At 38.9% G+C, this 22453-nt stretch overlaps 2 protein-coding genes across 2 annotated transcripts in view; one reads left to right on the top strand and one right to left on the bottom strand.

Moving 5' to 3' along the window:
• The window catches only part of LOC134870249 (inactive N-acetylated-alpha-linked acidic dipeptidase-like protein 2), a 555262-nt gene that overhangs the window by 160914 nt on the left and 371895 nt on the right, over window positions 1-22453 (top strand). The window lies entirely within an intron of this gene.
• Window positions 9762-13712, bottom strand: LOC134869728 (uncharacterized). Its single transcript, XM_063891607.1, has 6 exons — window positions 12348-13712; window positions 11854-12156; window positions 11578-11741; window positions 11298-11421; window positions 10525-10823; window positions 9762-10403 (listed from the first exon to the last, which is right to left on the bottom strand). Exons 1-6 carry the CDS (start codon window positions 12517-12519, stop codon window positions 10047-10049), a joined length of 1419 nt encoding a protein of 472 aa, XP_063747677.1. The 5' UTR covers window positions 12520-13712; the 3' UTR covers window positions 9762-10046.

Raw genomic sequence — 22453 nt, forward strand, 5'->3', positions numbered from 1 at the left:
ACGTAATCCTTTCACGGTGGGAAATTGTAATTTCTCAGTTCTTCTGCATGAAGCATATTATTAGCATTTTTAGAAACCATGCTCATGTCTCAAATTTTAGAGAAATCAGTCATGACCGAATTGAATATAAGCCTGTTTGATGTAAAGGGAGAGTGGCTAGTATCCCTTATAGCTCTCCTCTGCTTCATAGTAACCTCCGTGAAAATGTCTGAGGGCTCGAGGGTCCACAGGAAATAGAAGACAGAGGTACTTGATTGTGTGCTCCAGTTAGCTGTAGAGGGCAAATAGTGGAGGAAGGATAATTGAAGGAGGTTCATTAGATGCTGATCCAGATCCCCCCAGAGGGCCAGGGGAGGGCCAGAGGGAGTAGGCTTCATGCTGGTCAGAGAATTAGATGGAGGATTTGCTGCAGGCTTCGGCTTCTATAAACCAGTCCTCACTCATCATACTCTTGAGACAGGCAGGCTTACTTTCTAACACCACTGTAATACTCATTATTAGCCGAGAATATTACCAAGCAGGGGGGCTCAAGGCTCTACCTCAGTGAAGAACAAAAAAACCATGGTGTGGCGTTTAAATTTGTGTTGGACAGCTATCACTGCATGTTTCATGCCATGAAAATAATAGTTCAAAGTTTCAAACTATCCCGATCACTGTCATTCAAAATCAATATGTATTATATTAACCTTTTCATAAAATATCCTAGGTAACAGAGCATATTTCTGTTATAAATTGTATAATAAATCGGATAAAAACTGTGCTGTCACCTCAGTAGTAACCAACCGATCTCAAATAGTCATAGCATTCAAATTCAATGCAAGGACTATTCGCAGCATATTTTATTTAAAACAAGAAACAAACAAACAAGGCAATATACAGTACATAACACGAGTGGACAATAACACCCTTTCCAGGTTCATATTTGTATGTTGTGCCTCTACTGTGATAAGTTTACAAGCTTTAAAGTTCAAAATGGTGGGAAATAAACTTCCTCCTTTGGAAACTTTGGGATTTTAGCCTGTGCAGACCATTTACATGCACAAATACCTTTATAACACACTACATGAAAGGAAAACCTCCAAAAAGCAAACAAGAGCCTCTTTAAAATACTGTTTGGGTTCCTTAATCTGAACAGCTATTGTCCAAGCCTCAAGAGTTCCATTGGGTTTACACATACAATAATGTAGAACATTTGTGATGAATAACTAATAAAAGCAATTTGGTATTCCCGTGTTCAGAACATTATATCAAACAGCAGTAACTCTCTGGAGTGTTTGGTTGCCTGGCTGACAGCACTTTGCAAAAACTGTTAATTATATTTCTCACACAACACCTTTGGACGGATTCAACAAGAGAGATTCAGCATGCTAGATAATGACCTTAATAAAGGTGGCAGGTAGATATTATTACCCAGCGATTACCCAAGCAGGGATTGCTGTTTCCCCCATTTCTACTCTTTGTGCAAAGCTAACCAGATTTCACCTCTTACACCTCCACCTACAGTAAACTCTGATTGTATTTCATCATTGACCAATTTATCTTTTAACACTATACCGCCAGGGGTCGCTGTATACCTAAAACCGCCAATGGGTAAAATTTACCCGCTACCAGAATGCATGGATTTTCAAGGTACAATGCTCTTTTATTTATCATACTAGAACACAGGTTTCTAGTCTTTAATACAATTACGGCTTCACTTTCCACGGAGGCTCTGGATCGCTGTCAGAGGACCCATCAGCGGCAGAACGAACCCAGGACAAATCACTCAGTCCTGACGCCTCCTCACCATCAGACTGTTTTTCACTCAGACGGTTTAGCAGCGCTAATGCCTCCTGTACATTCAGGAGTCTCTTTCTTTTGTCCCTTTTAAAAGTCTCTACAAAACATGACCGGCTCTATAAGGAACAGCAGTACACACTAGGCATTGCTATAGCAACACGTCATGTTTATCTTTACATACAAAATAAATAGCGCGAAAATCACTGCATTTTCTATAGGGGTAAATATTACCTGCTGGCATTGAAAGGTATAAATGGCCATTTTTTTCAATCTGACTTCATATTGACAATTCTTTACAGCAGAGGGTGTTACATAACACACTTTCAGGAAAAGTCACAGACTGGGAGACTTGAATATTTTATTGAAACAAAGTTACAGACAATCAAGAAACAGCTGCGGGTAAAATGTACCTGTTGGCGGTTCTAGTGTTAAATATACTGATGGAAGGTTACACATTTTAGAAGGTTTGAATTGTACCACACTGAATCCCTACAGATATCAACACTGAACAAATCATGTGAGTCAAACGCCCATTTATTTAAAATATTTTGTGATCCCTCCATCATTTGGGACAGTAGCCTCTTTACGGGCCCCCTTCCTTTTACATTGTGCCTTGATGCAGAACGTTGTAAGATTTGGCTAACGTTGTGAAAGGGTCCCACTTCAGGCAACAAAAGCACTTGTTTAGGATTAGAAAAAAAGGTAATGGTTAGGATTGAAATGACAATATTTGTTACCTAAGCTACTTTTATATCCTGTGACTTTATAGCTAACGAGATGTTGTGTCATGTGACTTAAAGTTGTTGGTAAGAATACAAAGGCAACACTTTGAAAGTCTGATTAATCAGAGGGTCCGTTGTTCAATCCAAAGTCTCTGTTGTCAACAAGTCAATGGGTGTTTGGGCATGATATACCCCAAACTGCACCTGTTGGCAGGTCTATGTTATGGAAGTTAGTTGCTTTGGATAAAAATGCCAGCCAAATGATATGTAAAGTCATGAAACTGTTTGTCTGACCAATTCACCACTCCTCCATCACAAGCCTTTGGCAGACTTACAATATGTTGGGTTCAAAGTGTTATTGTCCTTTGCACAATAGCTACAGTGTAGTTTTGGCAATGGAAAGTCTCAGGCTCCTCGAACAGTTAAACATACATAAAAAATAACACATAAACAGAAAAATAGTGCAAAAATAAACTTAAATAATAATACAAGTGTGCAAGAGGATGTTGCAAGTGAACAATGTTCAAGTTAATGCAGAAATAAGTAACCTAAATACATGTTAAATAGAATAGGTAAACTAAACACATGATTTTAAACTCTACAAATAAATATAATATTATAATATATCTAAAGATAAATAAAAATGTTAGCTGTTAACAGATAAATGCTATAAACATATACACTTCACACAGCTCAGGAGTTTAGTTTTTACTGAAGTTAGTTGATACCCAGCGTGTCTAACTGAATTGCTAAAGGATGGTAGTCCGTTGGTATCAATACACCATGGCCACTGCCCATGCATTGGTGTTGGACGCACTGGGAGTAAGACCAGACTTTGTGTCCTATTTTTCTGATGTGTGTGTGAAAAGTTAGCCCCTCAAGGAGAACAATATGCTTCCATTGCATCCTCTTGAAGACCCAGGGACGTGGTATTGATTACATAAATAATTCAAAATGTCTATTATGGCTTAAATTCCTCAATGAACCTATCCATCCATCCCACATCCATTTCTTTATTCGCACCTAATAAATGCAGTTTATTTCTTGATTGTGAAATGAAAACATGTACATATGCCAGTAAATATGCATGTTTAGTGCTTAGACAAGTACAAAGTAAATTGCATCTATTTATTTCAGTGTAATAAGGCTGAAAAACAGTCCTGGCAATCCTTGTAGATTTCCCGCAATGCTTTGTAATTGTGTGTTCCACTGCGGTTCTGCATCAAGAGATGTTTAAAGAATAATTCAATCATATTAGGACACACCAGAGTCTTTATAACACACTATTGGCAATTTACGTTACGGTAGATTATCCATGGTTTTATAGTGAAAGGCTGGCTTCTTTCAGCGAAAACAGGCCTTCAATTCATTGTGGGTAGCAATGAAAATAAAGCACCCACTGTTGAGATAAACCTCCAGAATCAATCAGGTTTATTTTATGTATTCCAGACACATGCAATCTTTATTGAATTATGTTATGAGACTGCTCTGTTTCATCAAATCAAATCAAATCATAATAAAAAATGTGTCAAGCTGCAGAGAGCTAGCTAGGAAGACATTTTTTAATGATTTTTGCTTTTTTTAATCAAAAACTGGAGGAATAATTCCATATGAAATTGGAATATTATAACAAACTATGGGAAATTAATATACAGGAATTCTAATAGGTCATTTGGAGATTTTAGAGATTGTTAATTCTCGGCTAAGGATAACATACCATTGGTATAGGATCGAGGGACTATGCACAGTCATTTCAATCTAAAGTTGAATAAATTTAACTCCAGCTGTGGACAACAAACATACAGTAGGTTTTTCTCTATCAGAAGACACTATGGAATGCTTTTTGAATATTCATTTTTAAAATTTTGTGGAGAGCACAAAACTTTGGATGGTTTAACTGTCCCAAGTAAAGAAAATAAAAACAGAAGAAGAGAAGTAAATAATGTTAAAAGACAGCGTTGGATGTAAATTAGCAGAAGATGATGGACAGGAAGTAATGGGAACAGCAGAAGAAGACAAACAAGAAGTAAACATTCACGGGAACAGCAGAAGAAGACAGACCGGAAGTAAACATTCACGGGAACAGCAGAAGAAGACAGACAGAAGTAAACATTCACGGGAACAGCAGAAGAAGACAGACAGGAAGTAAACATTCAGGGGAACAGCAGAAGAAGACGGACAGGAAGTAACAATTCACGGGAACAGCAGAAGAAGACAGACAGGAAGTAAACATTCACGGGAACAGCAGAAGAAGACGGACAGGAAGTAAAAATTCACGGGAACAGCAGAAGAAGACAGACAGGAAATACACACTAAAGGAAACAGCAGAAGAAGACAGACAGGAAGTGAACACTAACAGGAACATGATATGGCTCTGCAGTGGTTAAAGACTGCTTGGAAAAGAAAGTGTGAAAAAACTTGGACGGTTACAGAAAACCTCGATCAGTGCTGCCGTCATTTCAAGTCACGTTGCTGTTGCCACAGTTTTTGCCGTTGGTATGCAGTGAAATGTACTTATTTTTTTCTTAGTGGAAGGAACAAAATACATGTGAGTCAAGTTTTTTTTTTTTTTAATAGGTAGTAGTGTAATAAGTGGGATTATGTGCGTTAAAATGCTGACCCTGTCTGTTATTTTTTCAATAAATTGTTCTTAAATAATAGTTTGTATATTATTAGTGAGTCAAATTAATTAATTCCAGCTAATGCACTTTCCATTGTTGGCTTTCATTTGTATTCAAATCATTTAAACAACTTTTAATTTATTAGTTTCCTTATCGGTGTGATATGTAGTTCAAATGATTTCATTAGTATCAGAGATTTTAAGTGTCCCATAACAGTATAAATAAACCTTTTAGAATAAGATTTTGTTCTGAACATTGCAAGAGAACACATTTCATACCGACCATGAAACGTGGTTAAAAAGCAGAGTCTGGCTTGTTTTTAAAGATGAACACACCTGTTGACTCTCACACTAAGCAATTCCCATTTCCTTGTATCACTATGGCAACAGCCAGTGACAGGAAAGGAAGGTGATGGTGAGCGTCCTTATCAACTAAGTGAGTTATAACAGCAGGCAACTCCACCATCTGCAGCACTCTACAATTACATAACGTTTACCACACTTACCGCACATGGGGGTGCAGCCAAGATGCGTAGGAAAACCGCTGAGCGCATCCCTGACAGGGAGAAACTGTTTGTCGGATCGTTTGTGAAGTCTCTAGCATTTCGCAGTTGACTTCGAGCTAATTTCTATGAAGTACCAGTACAGAAATAGGAACGGGTTTTTACCTTGCTATTTTTTCTAGGACAGGGGTCTGCAACCTTTTCTATTAAAAGAGCAATTTGACCCCCTCTTCTCATAAAATGTGTCTGGAGAGCTATGCAGGCCCTGTTCTTTAAAATGTTTACTAAGTGAGACATATCTCTTATTTCTGAACTGTTTCATGTTTGATGTTTAAAGTCAAAAATAGATGCTTTGTCATTCTAATAAGTGATTTGTTTGTGTATTCTCCGACTGTAAACGGCTTTTCCCGTTCTCATGAGCAGCAATTACATTTCAGCTGTGGTTGAGTTTAAAGACTTATTGAACTACTTAGGAATACACTTGCTTTGCTCAGCTTTCCAAAGATCTTTTTTGCTCCTCCTTGGAGTTATCCATGATGAGTTTACCAGGAATGGGGGTCGGAAACTCAAGATTTATGTTGACATAGTAAGAAGTAAAGCATTTTAGTTTTTTATTTCAGTGTCACAGTATCTCCTTGAAATGAAGAGAATACACATTCCTTTTGAAATGCTCTATTCTCCACTGTGAATACACAAATCAGAGGTTGCTGACGCCAGTTCTAGGATTGAAAGGATTGTTTACTTGAAAGAAGAGAAAGCAAATACAGTACATTCATTAATTTCTACAGTAAATTGTTTTATTTCTGTTCTCCCACACAGATGCAGCGGTTATCAAATCCTTACTAAATTTGACATATTATCAGTTGGACTTCCTCATGAGGATTTATTAACTGCTTGTCTGTCTGTCTGATTGTTCGATTTATCCACTTAAAACTTGGTGAACTTATTTTGGTTTTTAGTGTCTCTCTTAGCTGTTTGATTACACTTCTAAATTGCTATGTTTTAAGTTTAACATTGTTGACGTCGGAGAGGAAGCATTCATTTACTCCTGCCATTTGAGTAGCTTTGTTTTGTTGTGGTTGTGTTTAATTAGATCTGATTGTTTTGGTGCACTGATGTGTATATTTTACAACTTCTTTGCTTTGCTGTGAAGTACAATGTGGCTGCATGCACAATTTCAATTAAGTGTTGCTTTGCCTTTGCTTCTCTGTAATGGGCCATTTTCCTTTTGGTGCAATGGTATACGTGTTGATCTGCTTTATTGCATTCTACTGTCTGAAAAGTATAATTCTTTAGCAAAACCACACAGGTTCGATTTGATCAATCAGCCTCTGCAACTTGCAGTCACCTATGACACAAGTTTACCTTCCATATTTTAGGCCCACTGTCCGTTAAACGTATGTATCAACTATCACCAGGACTGTCACTATGATTTGAACGTTGAACTGACGCCCAACATGCGAAAAAAGAAGTCATGTCCAAATTCAACGTCAGACTTAATGGAGAATTCACTGGTTGCAAAAATAAGTCAAATTGAGAGGAAGTCCTGGAAACTTGTCACATGTGGTTTATTGTCTCAGTCAACAATTTCCTGATAAATGCATGTTTTCAGTTGCTGGTTTTAAGACTGCTATATTACAGCATGTTCATTGTCTTTTATTATGGTCCCATTCAGAGATAATTAAAACAATAAAACAGCATATGCTTTAGGGCGAGGCTACCTTGTGATTGAAAGCTTACTAACAGAGTCTGGGTGCTCTCTGTGTTTTAGTCTTACAACCTTTTCCTTTCATAGTGTTTTTACTTTAGTTACTACAACATTGTTGCACTTTTCTCGACAATTGGATATCACCAATGGGTATGTCATAGCGACGACAATGGATCACAAAAGTTAAGGCTGTTAGTTACAATACATTATAATAACAGCCTTTTATCTTGACCCTCCAAGGACTGCACTTTGCACACTGTGCTTGATTAAGGTTTTCTTCCTTCCTATAAGTAATTGGAGTATGGTCAGCACATGTCATACCTAGCAAAATTCTCAAAACCAGCATGAACAGAGCAACAGTTGGCTATAGAATAACTCCAAACCCCTGTGTGAGTGTGCAGGACCTTTTGAAGAAAACACACAAATCTTTGGATTATTGCTGAAATGCCAGCACAAGATAATTGTGCTGAAAAACGCATTCAACTGTGAAAGCTCCATGTCCTTAATATAGAAAGGTACAGCCAGAGAAGAGCCGAGCAAGGGAGAAAAGATATTGTGAATCGACAGAGGCACCAAGAAAAAGCATATCGACTTGGGCTGTCAATTTGTTGACATTAACCAGGTATTACCAGACAGCATCCCTCATTCCAGCATTGTACGGGAGAAAGCCATGGTCCCTGGCTCCGTTCTCTGCAATAATCAATGCAATATTTTGTGTGGGAGATGCGACATTGTCTGCTCGAGAAGCTGAAACCCAGCCTGCGTCTCCTCACCCGCTATGCTTCACAGGCTCATGCTGCGCTGCTTCTCAGCCAGGCCTTTCAGCATCAAAATCCCATCATTTCTACTCCTAATCCTCATTCACTCTGCAGCTCTTTCCAAAAAAAAAAAACAGCATCAGTTGTAGTCGTCTTTCCCAGCCTAACCACGCCCATGATTATTGGGAATCCATTACAAAGGGTTATGCACTAATGGCATTTATCAAAGTACAGAATTAGATTTTCACAAGCAGATTAGTCATTGTGTTCCGTGCAGAAGCATAAATGCTTAAAAAGCAAAGCAACAGAGGAATATGTAACACCCTGTCTACTTTTTACTGTTTTTTGAAATAAAAAGCATTTTTTTTGTGCAGTTGGGTTACAACAGCTGCAAGCATGAAGGCGTGAAAACTCCACTTACAAGCATTTCTTATCACACTCTGCTTTACCTTCCCTCTATCTTCAGATCTGAATCGGCTCTACAGAATTTAGCATTATTTTATGGTCCTGTAAGAGCCTTAATCCTACCCTGTGCTCTACTCTGATCATTTTTCTTTTTCTTTTATCTTTCCCTACCCTTCCTTCTATGATTATCTGCTCTCTATTTTTCTCCTCAGCTCGTTTTCCCTTGTCTGCACTGCTTTAAATAGCCACTCATGTCCTCTATTGGTATTTGTTTTATCTTCGATATATGCATGTAGAGAGGTGTATGCTTCTTATGACCTGGTTGGAACAAGGCAGAGTATACAGCCTAGGAGTAGCAAAGCAATTTATTTATCTCTCTGCCTCGCTTGACCCCTTTTTGTGGAAAGCAGATTGGCTCTAAAAACTGTATTTTTAAGGGCAAATCCGGGGTCTCGTTTTGTGCACGGGTAGATCTGCCATTTCCTCCCCATCAATGCCCTGTCGAGGTGTTAGGTTGAAAACCCCCGCTGGTTTTTCCTCCCAAATGCACAGGCTTTGAAAAATATGGTTTGGCAGTGGGCTTAGTGCTAACAAGAACAGCAGCCAGTGCGTGATCCATATTGAACCCGTGCAAATCCAAAATGGGTCCTTCATTTTCCTTGTGCATCCAGAGGATTAGAACATGTCAGGTTCAGGTTTTTGTAAGAGCACATGTTTACTGTCCATATACCAGGCTGCATGTAACAGAGGTAGCTCATTTTCTTTTGTTGAATCTGAAAGTGTATCATTACATTGCAGATAGCTGTCATTTTTATTCAAAGCAACGAAAGGATTGGATACAACTATGAAGAAAATAAACTTAAAAAGCAATAATCCTGAAAGTACATTAGCTTTCAATAAGCCAAACCATTGTAAGTGCTACTGCGTTGGCTTCACATAAGCTTTATCCTTTAAAGTGCTATCTACAGCAGTGAGAATTGTATATATATATATAATTTTTTTTTAAGGGCAGTGGATATATGTGGGTTTTCAGTCTCTGACGAAAAATGTGTAGGCTTTCTGCTGCTCTGGAATCAATGGGAAAGAGCCCAATACGTAAATAGCCCAATATGGGAAAAACATACTATATACAGGGTTCCTACAGGTTTCTTCAAGTCAAATTCAAGTCTTTTTCAGACCTTTTTAAGACCATTCATGTCAAAACTTAATACCTATTTCACGGCCTATTTCACAGACATACCGGCAAAGAAAAACTTTTTTTTTTTTTTAAATGTGTTTATTATGATTAATAACGTTATTATTTCTCAAACAAATGTGAAAATGTGGACTGTAAAGCCTTATGGAAGAATTATGTAACTTGCAGCACAGTAGTGAATAGTGAGTACAACACCACAGCATCACAGCACAGACCACAGACAACAAGTCAAACAGAGGTGTGACAAATCTATTTATTAGCTAGCTTATTCCATGCTGGGAATATGGGGAGTAGAGAGACTCCAGAACAACAAACAAAGAAAATCAACTTAACAATAAATAAAATAAAGATCAAAGTCAACTCCTAAGCTCTTCACTTTTAGCAGCGATCTCTTTATCAAGGAGAGCCAGTTCTGCCAACTTCTCCTTATGGCCTCTCCGCAGGAGGTTGGACCTGGAGATCAGGTCAGCCATTTTGCTCCCTGCCTTTGCTTCAGCCTGCTCAGCCAGCCTGTCCGCATCCCTAGCCAGACCCTCAGATACCTCCTTTACGCGTATCCTCTTCACCTTCAGCTCCTGCAGACAGTCCTCTGCCTCCTTCCTCTTGAGAGCCTGGTCTTTTGCCTCCCTCTTCTTTCTTTCGTTCTCAAGGTGGATACGATACCTTGTCCTTGCTCTTGCTACACTTGTCAGTAGTGGTTTACTGAGTGGAACCTGGGTATCGGGTTGGGAAAAGAGAACCAGAGTCAGTGACAAACTCTAGAGACCAACTATGTTGATTCTATCAACTTTTAAGTCAACAGCATATTACTAGTGCAGGCAGGATTCATCTTACCTTGGTAACACCTCCATGTTGTATAATGTAGTCACACACCAGCCTCCGTGTGACCACAGTGTCCTCGTGCAAATGATCTGACTCCACCTCTTTATTGATGGAGAATCCACGTTCAACAGTAGCTTGGCCGTGGGAGAGGATGAGCAGCTTCTTGCAGAAGGCCCACAGCTCTGGATAAGGCTCCATGGCACTGCTCAGGAAGATGTCCAGCCTCTTCTGCATGGGAGCAAAGTAGAGGAAGTCCTCACTCCGGCTCTCCAAGGACAGGAGACTGTCAAACTGCTGCAGTATGACATCCCCTATGACAAAACAGATGAGAAAAATTTGAGAAAAACATAGATAAATCATTGGGCATTGCCAGAAAATCAGATTGAAAATAAATTCATGTGTAGCCTATAATTTGCCTCTCTTATTCCTACCCGCAGAAGTATTAGTTAGCTGTTTGTCCTGGAGAAACCTCTGAACCATGCCCTTTCATGTGATTCCTGCATCTTTCTGGTTCTCTATACATTACTGACGGATCCAGGCACACCATCTGCCTAACAGTCAGATACTTGAGGGGGCTTTTGTCCTGCACTTTCCTGATGATGTTACACAGTCCCTGCATGCACTCTCTCTTGAACTCTAGCACCCTGAGCTCTGCACCTTTAATGCTCTAGAGAGAAAGAAATAAGCCATGAATATAGAACATGCCTTCACTGACCTGGTTTCGCCTAACCATTTGTAAAATGATCTTTGAAAACATCCCACTACCTTAAGAACTGACTCTGCACCTAGACCAATGCTGATGTTTTGTGGGCTGAGCCAGATGGTCTTGTCTGTGACATCCAGTTTGGTCAGCTGCAGGGCAGTGATATCGTTGAGAACTTCTCTCTTTATGAAGCGTCTGAGTAGACTCTGTCAACAGACAAACACAAAAATGTCTGGTGCGGCTTTATCTCCTAATCACCAACATCAATCATTTTTTACACCTCTAAACCAAAAGCCCCATATTGTCAAAATGTATCAATTGAGCCCAATCATTGGTTATTATAACGTGAAGTAAATTATTACTATCATCAATTCGGTCAGGTCCTTGGAGAGGAATGGGAGCACCGGCTCGTCTGTTTGATATTTTGTTAGGAAGGGCGTGAAGGTCCTGGCAAGTGCTGCGTAGAAGTGAAATTTGGCCAGAATGAGTGGATCCTTTATGGCTGCTGCAACTGTGTCATAAGATCCTGTGAAAGGGACAGAGGCAGGACATTTCAACAAAAACTATGAAAAGGCCACACCACCACCAGGGTAAAGACACAGTCACAGACCTATTCACAGCATTTTAGTAGGGCCCACCTGTTCCAGGGTTAGGGAGTTTTTTTGTTTTCACAGCTTCCATGTACAGAAGAAGTGATGGCCAGACTACCAGGGCTCTCTCCACAACCGGAAGGTTTTCTACCCAACGATGGGCACAGAAAAAAAGGGGGAACACACTGGACTTGGTTACGGTGACGTAATCCTCTCTCCTGGCAGGCACATTGTTAAACAATGTGTGCATTGCTCTCAGCAACTTGTCCAGCAGCCATGCAGTGAACCCACACTTGAAAGCATTGTGTAGCGTGTGTAGGCCACAGCTCCCCACACAAATGAGCTGAAGACCTGAGGGTTTCATTGCAAACTTGATATTAGAAACCAAATTCTCCATAGCAGTTCTCTGTATTACTTTGAACTTGTTTATTCAATGTAAACTGCACTACAAATACTTACTATTTTACTTTAATATTACTAATGGATCACATACACTCTCACCCACACACACAGAAATAACATTAGGCCTATAAACTCCTCACCTCCGTACTGCTCAGCTTGATCTTTCTGGAAAAGTTCGAACAGTTTCCAGTTAACACTGGGCCCATCCATTGAAATGGACACCAAGTCCTTGAGGTTCAGTTTGTCCATACATTCCTGAAAAAAGTGCTGCATTTGATTACCCAAGATAAGATGAATAGATGAGCAGCACATATTGTTAAGGGAAGTGCCTAATTGGTCATTGTGACATTGCCTTTACAGGACTGTGTATACCCCAAAAATGATATCAATATAAACTGAGAAATATTCAGAGTAAAAAAGGTTATGCTTACTTTGAGATGTGACAGCAGGTCTTGTGCAGTGGAATGTCCCATGAACCGGGAGCCCAAATATCTGGACTGAACCTGTCCCTCGTCCCAGAAGCGGACATGCACATCCAGCTGTTTATTTTTTGTAGTCTCGTTGAGGCTCTCATCGAACATCAGAACGAACGGCGATTTGTTGACTTTGGACACCAGTTCCTCTTTGATGAACACCGCTAAACCGAATTTGGCTATGTACGCCGTTTTGTCGGGACCACACGTGAAAGTGGTAGCTATGTCTGAATCCGGGAACATAAATTTGAAAAGATCGGAAACGTTCTCATTTGAATTGTAGGACTGATGTTTGGCGACTGTGTTGAGAGTCCACAACACCTCTGCTTTCATTGTTGGTGTGGACCCAAAGGCTGTGCGCAGATCCACACTAACGGGCGTTGCGCTAGTAGCTGGAAGGGCTGTAGCAGTAACGTTAGCAGCTGGCTGGTTCACGTTACCTGCTACTTCAGACACATTATCAGCTAGCTGGCTAACATTAGCAGGCTGAAACACCCCGGCGACGGAGGGAGTTTGATCCTTCACCTTCATGGAACTGATGTGCTTGGCTGATTTAGCATGAGACTCTAGAGCCTTCACGCCCATGGTACCAAGCTGGATTTTTTTTTTGCATACTGTGCAAAAAGCTTTGAATACGTTGTTTTCCACAGGTTTTACCCAGTGAAATGCTCGTTTGTCTCGCCACGCTTCATTAAATTTGCATTTCCCCATAACCACAGAATGTATCTTGGTCTGTCTATCTCTGGTCTGTGCTGCTATGATGCTGTAGCAAAGTGACGTCTTCCGACCCGGGGCAGCGTTCGTTCTCAATTATTGGTTCCGCCACTCTTTATTTAGGCTGTTATTTAATCAAAGTAATAGTGGTTGACAAATTAAACTTTTTAAAAGAATGCGATATACGGAGAAGTTACATACTGCACAAATTTAAGACCCAGGTATCAAAATTCAAGACTTTTTCAAGTCTTTTTAAGGTATTATTTCCAAATTCATAAATTCAATGCTTTTAAGACTTTTTAAGGACCCGCGGGAACCCTGTATATATTGTATTTTAGCCATCAAAATGTGTATTTAAGTCGTTTTAATAACAGCATCCCAAAAAACGATAGCACAGGATAAATCTTAAAAAAAAAACTCTTCAAGTTATTTCAAAACAAAAGCCCCTGCATGCTAAAATACAATTGAAGCACTTCAGTATCCGGTTGAAAGAACATACTGTAATCAACATAATCAATTAGATCCATAATCAAAGACTTATAATAATATTTATATCCAGTTGAAGGAACGATAATAATAATATTAAATTATTATCAATTGATTATGCATTTTAGAACGCGAGTATTAACTGTAACCCTTTTTAGGGGAGCTACAAAATATATTTAAGAACCTTAGAAACAAATGTGATATCTATATATGGTTAGTAATGTCAGAAGCTCTTGATACGACTACGGAGCCAAGGATAAACCAAACAACACACCAGGAACAACTCAGACACAGTATCTCTCCTAAAGAAAGAACTACTCTTCCCATTTAATGAAAACAGGGAAGGATGAATAGGAACACAGTTATACAGTAATACACTATTCTTACCCGGGTAAGTATAAAAATAAAACAAAATGATTCAGCTGTATCGATAATCTTTAGGTTCAATGTGCAATCTAACTCCTTCTGCTCCTCACAGCAGATAATACTGTTCAGTCCACTGGGAAAGTGGCAAGTGTTCGTCCTTCCGCACTGTTGAGTACGTTGGTTGGGTGTGTGTGGAAACAAAGTTGTTAAAGTTCAGGGTTCCAATCTTCTGCATGCGATTGAGATTCTAGTTCCTCTCTCTAGTAGCTCGCCATCAAACGTCCAACAGTCTCCAGGCTCCAACTCCAGGTGGGTCTGGAACTCTCCAGATCCACACAAAACCTGACCTATTGTGAATAAGGTCAGAACATTCAAGCTTCTAATCAGTTCAAAGTATTAGAGAACTAAAGTTACTGAAATAACCGTTCACACTGAATTACAACTAACATTATTCCTCCTTCACATATCAACATTCACTTTCACATATCAAAACTGGCATAACATATTAATAGTACAACAACAATAATAATGAGTAAAAGAAAACACATGCTGTGTGCATCCTTTGCTTAAACAACCAAAACATATAGTGTGCACAATTAACAAAGTGCAGATTGGTGTGCTTAAACAGCACAACCTAAAGTGCTTAAATCTAAACAATTAACCATTTGGATACCATAACAGATATCCAAACGTTAAATAGATTCACAAACACATACTATCAGATCTCACATTCAAAATAACAACGCTAACATCTTTAGCATAAGTGAATGGCATTCCAATTGAGAGTTAGCATTTGTGGCTAGCACTCGAGTTACCGTTTGTGGCTAGCGCTTAGCATGGTCAAAATGTCTCTCACCAATGTGTTTCTCCTCCGTGACTAGCGATGACAGGTCCCTCTCGCCATGCTCTCACAGGATCGCGGAGTTGAAGTTATCCAGCGGATTTTTTTTATCAACTTTTAATAAACTTTTATAGGTTTTCTTTCCGTGTTTCATATGTTGCTTGTCTCGATAGTTGCTCTCACTCCTCGTTGCAGCTCATGAAAAAAAGAAGCGCCAAGTGCGGAGGTCAACAAAGCGGGAATAAACTAAACAGGAAGTAGATGCTGGCGGAGGAAACAATCCTTTCCAAATAACTTCCAGTTCATCTCTTCTGGCATTGTTCATATTTATAATTGGTTTATTTTCATATTATTTCTAATACTGGCATTATCTTCTGTACTTTAAATATGAATTGAGTAGATTTTAATGTGGATTTCTTTTCAACAGTTCTTCTTCATGCATAGATTATTTAAACCTTGGTTACATAACACTTTAGCTTAGCGGTAGTGATGTGCAATTAAAGCATTAAGTTAGCTTTTTACTTCTTCCAATTGCATTTACGCTTCAAAAATCCCAAAGTAGTGAGTGAAAATCCCACTTATTTTTGTATAGGGACCGCTCACAATGCTAGCTTCCGGGTTGGCCTACAAAAATACGTCATCACTGCACTACTCTATAGTTATGGGGTGAACTAAGCTAAGCTAGCCTAGGTGAACTTTTTCTAAAAGTGGAAAATCGCCACAGTGGTTAGGAAGGCTTTTAAGAGAAAATCCTGTCAAACAAAATTTAGCCATGATAAGTAGACATATGAACTGTCACTGTTGAAGAATTGAGTAATGTTGATGTGTGAAGGAACATTTAAACATTGTGTGTCAGTAAGCAAAGATAGTTTGTCCTGTACTGAAAAGTCAAAGACTATGTTGTGCAGTAATCCTCTATTCAATGCTTCCTGTTTGAAATGAATCTTCAATAACATGGTACTGTGTGTGTCTTCCTAGTCCGCTCATTATGAATCATAGAGATGGGGATAATGACACAAACCCCCTTCTCCAATCACAGTGTAATCCCACACTACACTGCTTACCAAATAGTGGTAATAGTCATTTATGCCAGTAATCAAAAGGCTGACCATAAATCAATCCTGAATTTACCACAGATTTCCTTATAACATTTAAATGGAATGTTTGTTATATTATGTTAGGAAATTACATTCAAACTATATGTAAAAATCTCAAAACACAATTTAATAGTTTGATTTGTGTGCTACACAAAATTTGCAACACCTTTTTTACTGTCTGTTTATGTTCTGAAGCAATCAATGAGTTTCTTTAAGCCACTACATTTTAAGTCAAGAACATGTTTCCCATCATTTTAGGGCAGTCCCTTTAACCAAGGATTAAGTGGCTTTGTGAGCAATGTTGGGGTAGGCGGAGGCTGGAAAAAAAATATGTATGTTTTTACGGATACATTGGAGAACAAATATGTTTTATCAACAATAATTAGTAGCCACGATATCTTTGTGAAAGCCAGGCACTGGTTGCAGCTTGAACAAGGGTAACAATTAGGGCCCTTTTAAAGATAATGGCTGGGTTGCAGGTCTGATATTAATGAGTGGGGTCCAGATTTGACTCGGAGATAATTGGGGGGGTCATTGTTCGGTTCTTCTATTGAGCTTTTTGGGTGCATGTGTGCTTGAACAAAACTCAGTTGAGTGTCACACGTTACAGAAATGTATTCCTTTTGCAGTATTTTACTGCATTACTGATTGGATGTTGTTCATATTTCCAATACCTTAACTTCACCTTTGTTTGCTGCTAACATGCATGTGTCCTTCTCATGATTAGTAGGATATTATATTGTATACTATTCATATACTATATTATAATATATTACATCCTAATGTGTATATAGCTCCGGAAAAAATTAAGAGACTACTCAAATGTTTCTTAAATCTTTCTCTCTACATGTATGGCAGCCATTACAGTGTTTGTTGAATTTCAACACAGAGAAAAATTCAGGAGTTTATAGAATACAATAAAAAAAAAAGAAAAGGTGTAACTTAAAGACTTATAAATGATAAAATAAGAGAAAATGATAACGCTGAAGTGGTCTCTTTTTTTTTGCCCGGGCTGTATACAATATTTTACTAGTGCATGTACATATAATAGTTCTGATAAAATTAATATTTGGATCAATCTCAATTTAATTGACTGATAATTTAAAAAAAATCAAACAATAATAGAACAAAAATGTAGAACTTGAATAGTGACTGCCCCCCCCCCCCTTAAAAAAAGAACAAAAATCATATTGAATCAACATGTTGCTTGGTCCCCCAACTGATCAATATCATTATTTAATAAAGTATAATCGGAACACGTTGTTTTCATTCATCTCGCGTGTCTTGATAAACAGTTAGTTCACATCCCCCCACCATCTGACGGGGGGGACAGTGAATTTTCCTTCTGTGCTCGCTGCTCAGTATCTAGTGTGGGACACCAGATGGCAAACCTGAAGGTTGTAGCCCCTCCGTTGTACCGGCATGCATTATTCAGAGCCCATTTATCACAGGAAAAGTCTCAGCGTGGCCACATTAAACATCCGCTGGCTCGTTTGTTTATGCCTTATTTATGCCTTCAAAACACAGAGCAAGGCTGTAGAATTAGTGACCTATATTCAACCCTGTGTGAATATCCCTGCAATATTTAACAGTCATCATTTTATTATGTCATTTTGTTATGCTACATACTGTCTAAGAGGAGGATGCATAAAAATGGTGGCCTGTCATTGACTTTTGAACATCGTAGACAGAACCACATTCTTGTTTCTTGCCTATACTTGTGTGTTTGGTAACATAAGCATACAGTCAACTACAAATAGACCTTACTGTGGTTCCGTTGAATTACTTGACATTATGGTGATACTTAGATCAGGGTATCTAATCCAGTGATGTCTCAACTACCAGATGTAATTACGTTTGCACCGTATTGACTTCTTCCTCCTTAGTCAATCCGCCTGCTCTCTGCTGGCATTCTGTTGAGCAGGAGAGTGTTGATTGTATCAGGGTAAAGCCAGGTCCAACCCGGTTTTGATTTGCACGTACACACAAACACACTCACAGCTTTTCAGATGCAGTCAGGGTCGTGATCCGTGTGATCAGTAGCTCGATATCCAGCAGGACCTCTGGAGGTCCCGGTTTTCACAGTTGCTGAAGAGAAACAATACTGTAGTTGTACAAGGTCTCAGCACTGCATTAAAGACATTGCTTCATTATTTTTCAACAATGAGGTAACTGTTTGGCCTATACATGTTGGCTGTATCCTGTTAACACAAAATAGAAGACTAGAAGTTGGCTTCAACACGGTATAAATGTACTGGTTATACACGTGTTTTCATCTGAATTTGAGTTGCTACCCAACTAGCATTCATGTCTAGGTTCCTGTTTTGCTATCTGTCAGAATGTAAAATCTTTTTGTTCAACCTTATCTACCAAGGGAAATGAACTTCATGCATTTGTGTTTGAGAATAAAAGCTTACGTCTCAAACAACTGTACACAAATACAGACTGCTGCAATTGTGTGTAAGATGTACTTTATTGATCCTAAATTGGGATTTCTTTTGTTGCAGCAGCATACAAAACAAGGCATTGCACATCATTAGAAATAAAAGTATAAAAATAAAAAATAAATTTAAAATGTAAACATCTCAAAACAGAAACAAAACAGCTGTCGAAAAAATACAACTTGACCGCGAAGATAAAAAATGTATCCAACAAATACAATAAAACACTATTGAAGGGAATGTACAGTATACACACAATAAAGCAGGATACTATTTACATTAATCGTGTAAGGAATGGAATATAACATTAAATATACACATTTTATTTTGCAAGTCCTCTGGGCCATCATCACTTTTAAGTGAAATACATTTTCACAATATCTTAACACCTTTATATGTTCTCATAGCTTTTAAAATCCTGCTACTCATGTTTAGCCATGGATGTGTACTGATTTGTCTTCATTGTTACATGTGTATTCCATTACTATTGTGTGTTCTTTATGATAGTTCTTTTTTATTGCTAGGTCACTTCAGCTGTAATGCTGTACATTTTCCTGATACGGAATCAATAAAATATTCATATTATTGATTTTAACTCCTTCTGGAAAAGAAGGTAAATTAGGGTTGGATGAGTTAGTTCACATTTGCTATAAAAATAAGTTGTTTTTGTTCACATCATTTTTTTTTTGCGGTTTTATCACTTATATGGTTAAAGTGGAAACAATCTGCAATACGTACATTGGAAGGTTCTATATCTTGGCTCATCACACACTAAAGAAACACCTAAACACTTAACAAATGATTAATTCCCCTTCTGTTTGAATGGCGACAAAGCCACAATCCAAGATGGCGCAGTGCTACGATAAAGCAGAGAGACTGACTTAAGTTAGCTGTTTGCCTCCATATTATTAGCTTTCTTCCACGTTTACCAAAAAAAAGCCTGTTGCTCTCTACTTAAACTTCTTGTTAAAAATCTTGTTTTTTGGATCCTTTCAAATTCATTGCTCCAGTTAACAACCAGGACTGATTGATGTAGAGTTCAGACTAATAATAATAACTTATAATAAAAGCCATGATCAGCAGTATCCAATAACCTAAGGAAATGTTTTTTTCGTAAGTTGAATTCAACATTTCTATTTAAAATGGCAAAGTGCTAATCAAAATGGCAAGTGCTACGAGAAGAGTATTAAGTCAGTTGCATGTGTCCATTTTCTTGGCTTTTGAAGTCAACTTTGAAGGAAAAAGAAAAGATAACTTGCTCCTCACTGTCTTCAACCTCTCTCAATTGACTCCTGAGGGTTCTATGAATCAATATGCTATGTTCCTTCGAATTTGACGCTGTGGCTGACTGACTGATGGAGAGCCCAGACTCGATATAACTAATAATATACAGCGATCAGCTGTAACATTATGACCGCTGACAGCTGAAGTGAAGAACAGTGATTATCTTATTACAATGGCACATCTCAGTCGATTGGATGTGTTAGGCAACAAGTGAACACTATGTTCTCAAAATTGGGGTGACTGGGTCAGAGCATCTCCAAAAATGTAGCTCTTGTGGGGGGTTCCCGGTCTGCAGTGGTCAGTACCTACCAAAATTGGTCCAAGGAAACGTGACCGGCGACAGGGTCGTGAGCGGCCAAGGCTCATTGATGTGTGTGGGGAGCGGCTGGCTCGTGTGGTCCGATCCAACAGAAGAGTTACTGTAGCTCAAATTACTGAAGCAGTTCATGCTGGTTCTGTTAGAAATGTTTCAAAACACACAGCGCATCACCGTTTGTTGTGTATGGGGCTGTGAATCTGCAGACTGGTCAGGGTGCCCATGCTAACCCCTTCATGGAGACGGTATTCCCTAATAGCAGGGGACTCTTTCAGCAGGATGATGAGCCCTGCCACACTGCAGCAATGGTTCAGGAATGGTTTGTTGACTTGGCCTCCAAATTCCCCAGATCTCAATCCAATCGAGCATCTGTGGGATGTGCTGGATAAAATAGTCCTATGCATGGATGCCCCACCTCGCAACTTACAGGACTTAAAGGATCTGCTGCTAACGACATGGTGCCAGACACCACAGCACACCTTCAGAGGTCTAGGGGACTCCATGCCTTGATCGTTCAGGGCTGTTTTGGCTGCAGAAGTAATATGCAGGTGGTCAGAACGTTATAATGCTGATGGGTGTAAAAGTATAAAAAACAGTAGTATCCAAGCAGCCTAAGAAAATGCAAACTTTTTGTAAACATTTTTAAAGGAATTGTATTCAAAACAACATGGAGCAGATTTTCCCTGTACATCATCACTGTGCCCTTTGAACAAAACCAATTGTATACATGTGTTTGTTCTTCTGTGGCATTCTGGAGAGGGGAGCCTTCTGCTGTGCCAACAATGAGTCCTCAATGGCATTAAACAGTGTTTGTTCCAATTACCACCAAGATGAATTGCGGACCATCCAATCAATGACTCTCAGAGGATTTCTGCTGCTATGATAAAAAGGCAGAGATAAAGGGCTCAAAGTATTTCTCATACCCAAATGTCATATTGAAAGCCTGAGGGATGATGGGAGATTGGTAAACAGGAAGTCACGCCAAAAGGTCACAGTGGTCTTAATTGTCCCACAGACAGATGATGAAGGGCTAAACAAAGTATTGGGCATGTAAACATAAAATTATTTGACCTTCTTCATTGATTATTTTTGCATAGTTGTGTTTTTCTTTGATACATATAATCAAAAGCACATTGGTTCGCCTTTCAAATGCACAAGAGGAAATTCCACATTATCACCAAACATAAAATGGGTGATGCTGATGTTTAGTGACATGTGTATGAATTCATTAATCTGAGTGACATGTTCTCTGGCCAGATTTTAAATAGCCTGTTTATTTGTTATGTACAAGAATTACTGTTTATCATCCCCCTGTTAATTACACTGTATCAGCCAATTAACCAAACAACCATGTAGCTACATGAAACGAAGAACCTACACCCACATTACTCTAACAGTTACTAATTTGTTCATCAATGTAAATGGATTTTCCTTATTGCGTCATATTTTGTTTCCTTGTTAGCGGTTAATGGTTTATAATGGCCAGCCAATAAAACATGGAAATTAGGAAATTAACTTCTGTGCAAGATAATTGAATTTACTGTATTTGGGTTTTCTAGTGCCAGTGATTAATAACAGGGTCCAGGCTAAATGTATCTTACTCAGAGAGAGGGTTGATTATATCATTAAGGAACTTCCCAGAGAAAAACACCTTGGTCAAATGTGCTCCTGCGGTATAGTTTACCGCCAACCCACTCCACAAACACTCCGCCCCTCTACACTCCTGTTGCCCTTCATTTCTCTCCTCCACCATCACTCTCCTTTGTCTCCTCTATCCCTACCTCCCCTCCAGGGATCCAGCACATGTATAAATTACACTTTTATGTCCATTAATTAAGGCCATGGAGAAATAATGACACCAATTTGAAAGAAAGTTCTTTGAGTATAACCATTATATCCAACGCCCTATAGGTCATTGGTCAACACCTGTATTTTGCCATAAACAGTCAGGGTTGCTTAATCGGAAAGAATTACACACAATCCAGGAAGGCAGTGAGAAAAATGCATTGATTAATCTTTTTACATTTGAGGTTCAGCTATTGGAGACTGTACAGATAAGATAAAATCGCCCCATGTAATCCCTTTGGTAGTCAACAGAAAGTTGGTTCAAAGAGGCCCTAATATGCTTGTTGGGGTTTTTCCTTTTCTGAAGTGTGAGATTTAGGTTGTGTGCATGTAAATGATCTTCAAGTGCTAAAATCCCAAAGTTCCCTCCAAAGGGAGTTTCT

The sequence above is a fragment of the Eleginops maclovinus genome, chromosome 9 (assembly GCF_036324505.1).
Source record: "Eleginops maclovinus isolate JMC-PN-2008 ecotype Puerto Natales chromosome 9, JC_Emac_rtc_rv5, whole genome shotgun sequence".
NCBI lineage: Eukaryota > Metazoa > Chordata > Actinopteri > Perciformes > Eleginopidae > Eleginops > Eleginops maclovinus.

Excerpts from the sequence above, each read along its gene's own strand:
- LOC134869728 (XM_063891607.1), bottom strand. The coding sequence starts at position 12,519 with ATGTGCTGCTCATCTATTCATCTTATCTTGGGTAATCAAATGCAGCAC. Across the intron at positions 12,157-12,347 it reads TCAAGCTGAGCAGTACGGAG|GTCTTCAGCTCATTTGTGTG; the intron begins GTGAGGAGTTTA and ends TGAAACCCTCAG. Across the intron at positions 10,404-10,524 it reads AACATGGAGGTGTTACCAAG|GTTCCACTCAGTAAACCACT; the intron begins GTAAGATGAATC and ends CCCGATACCCAG.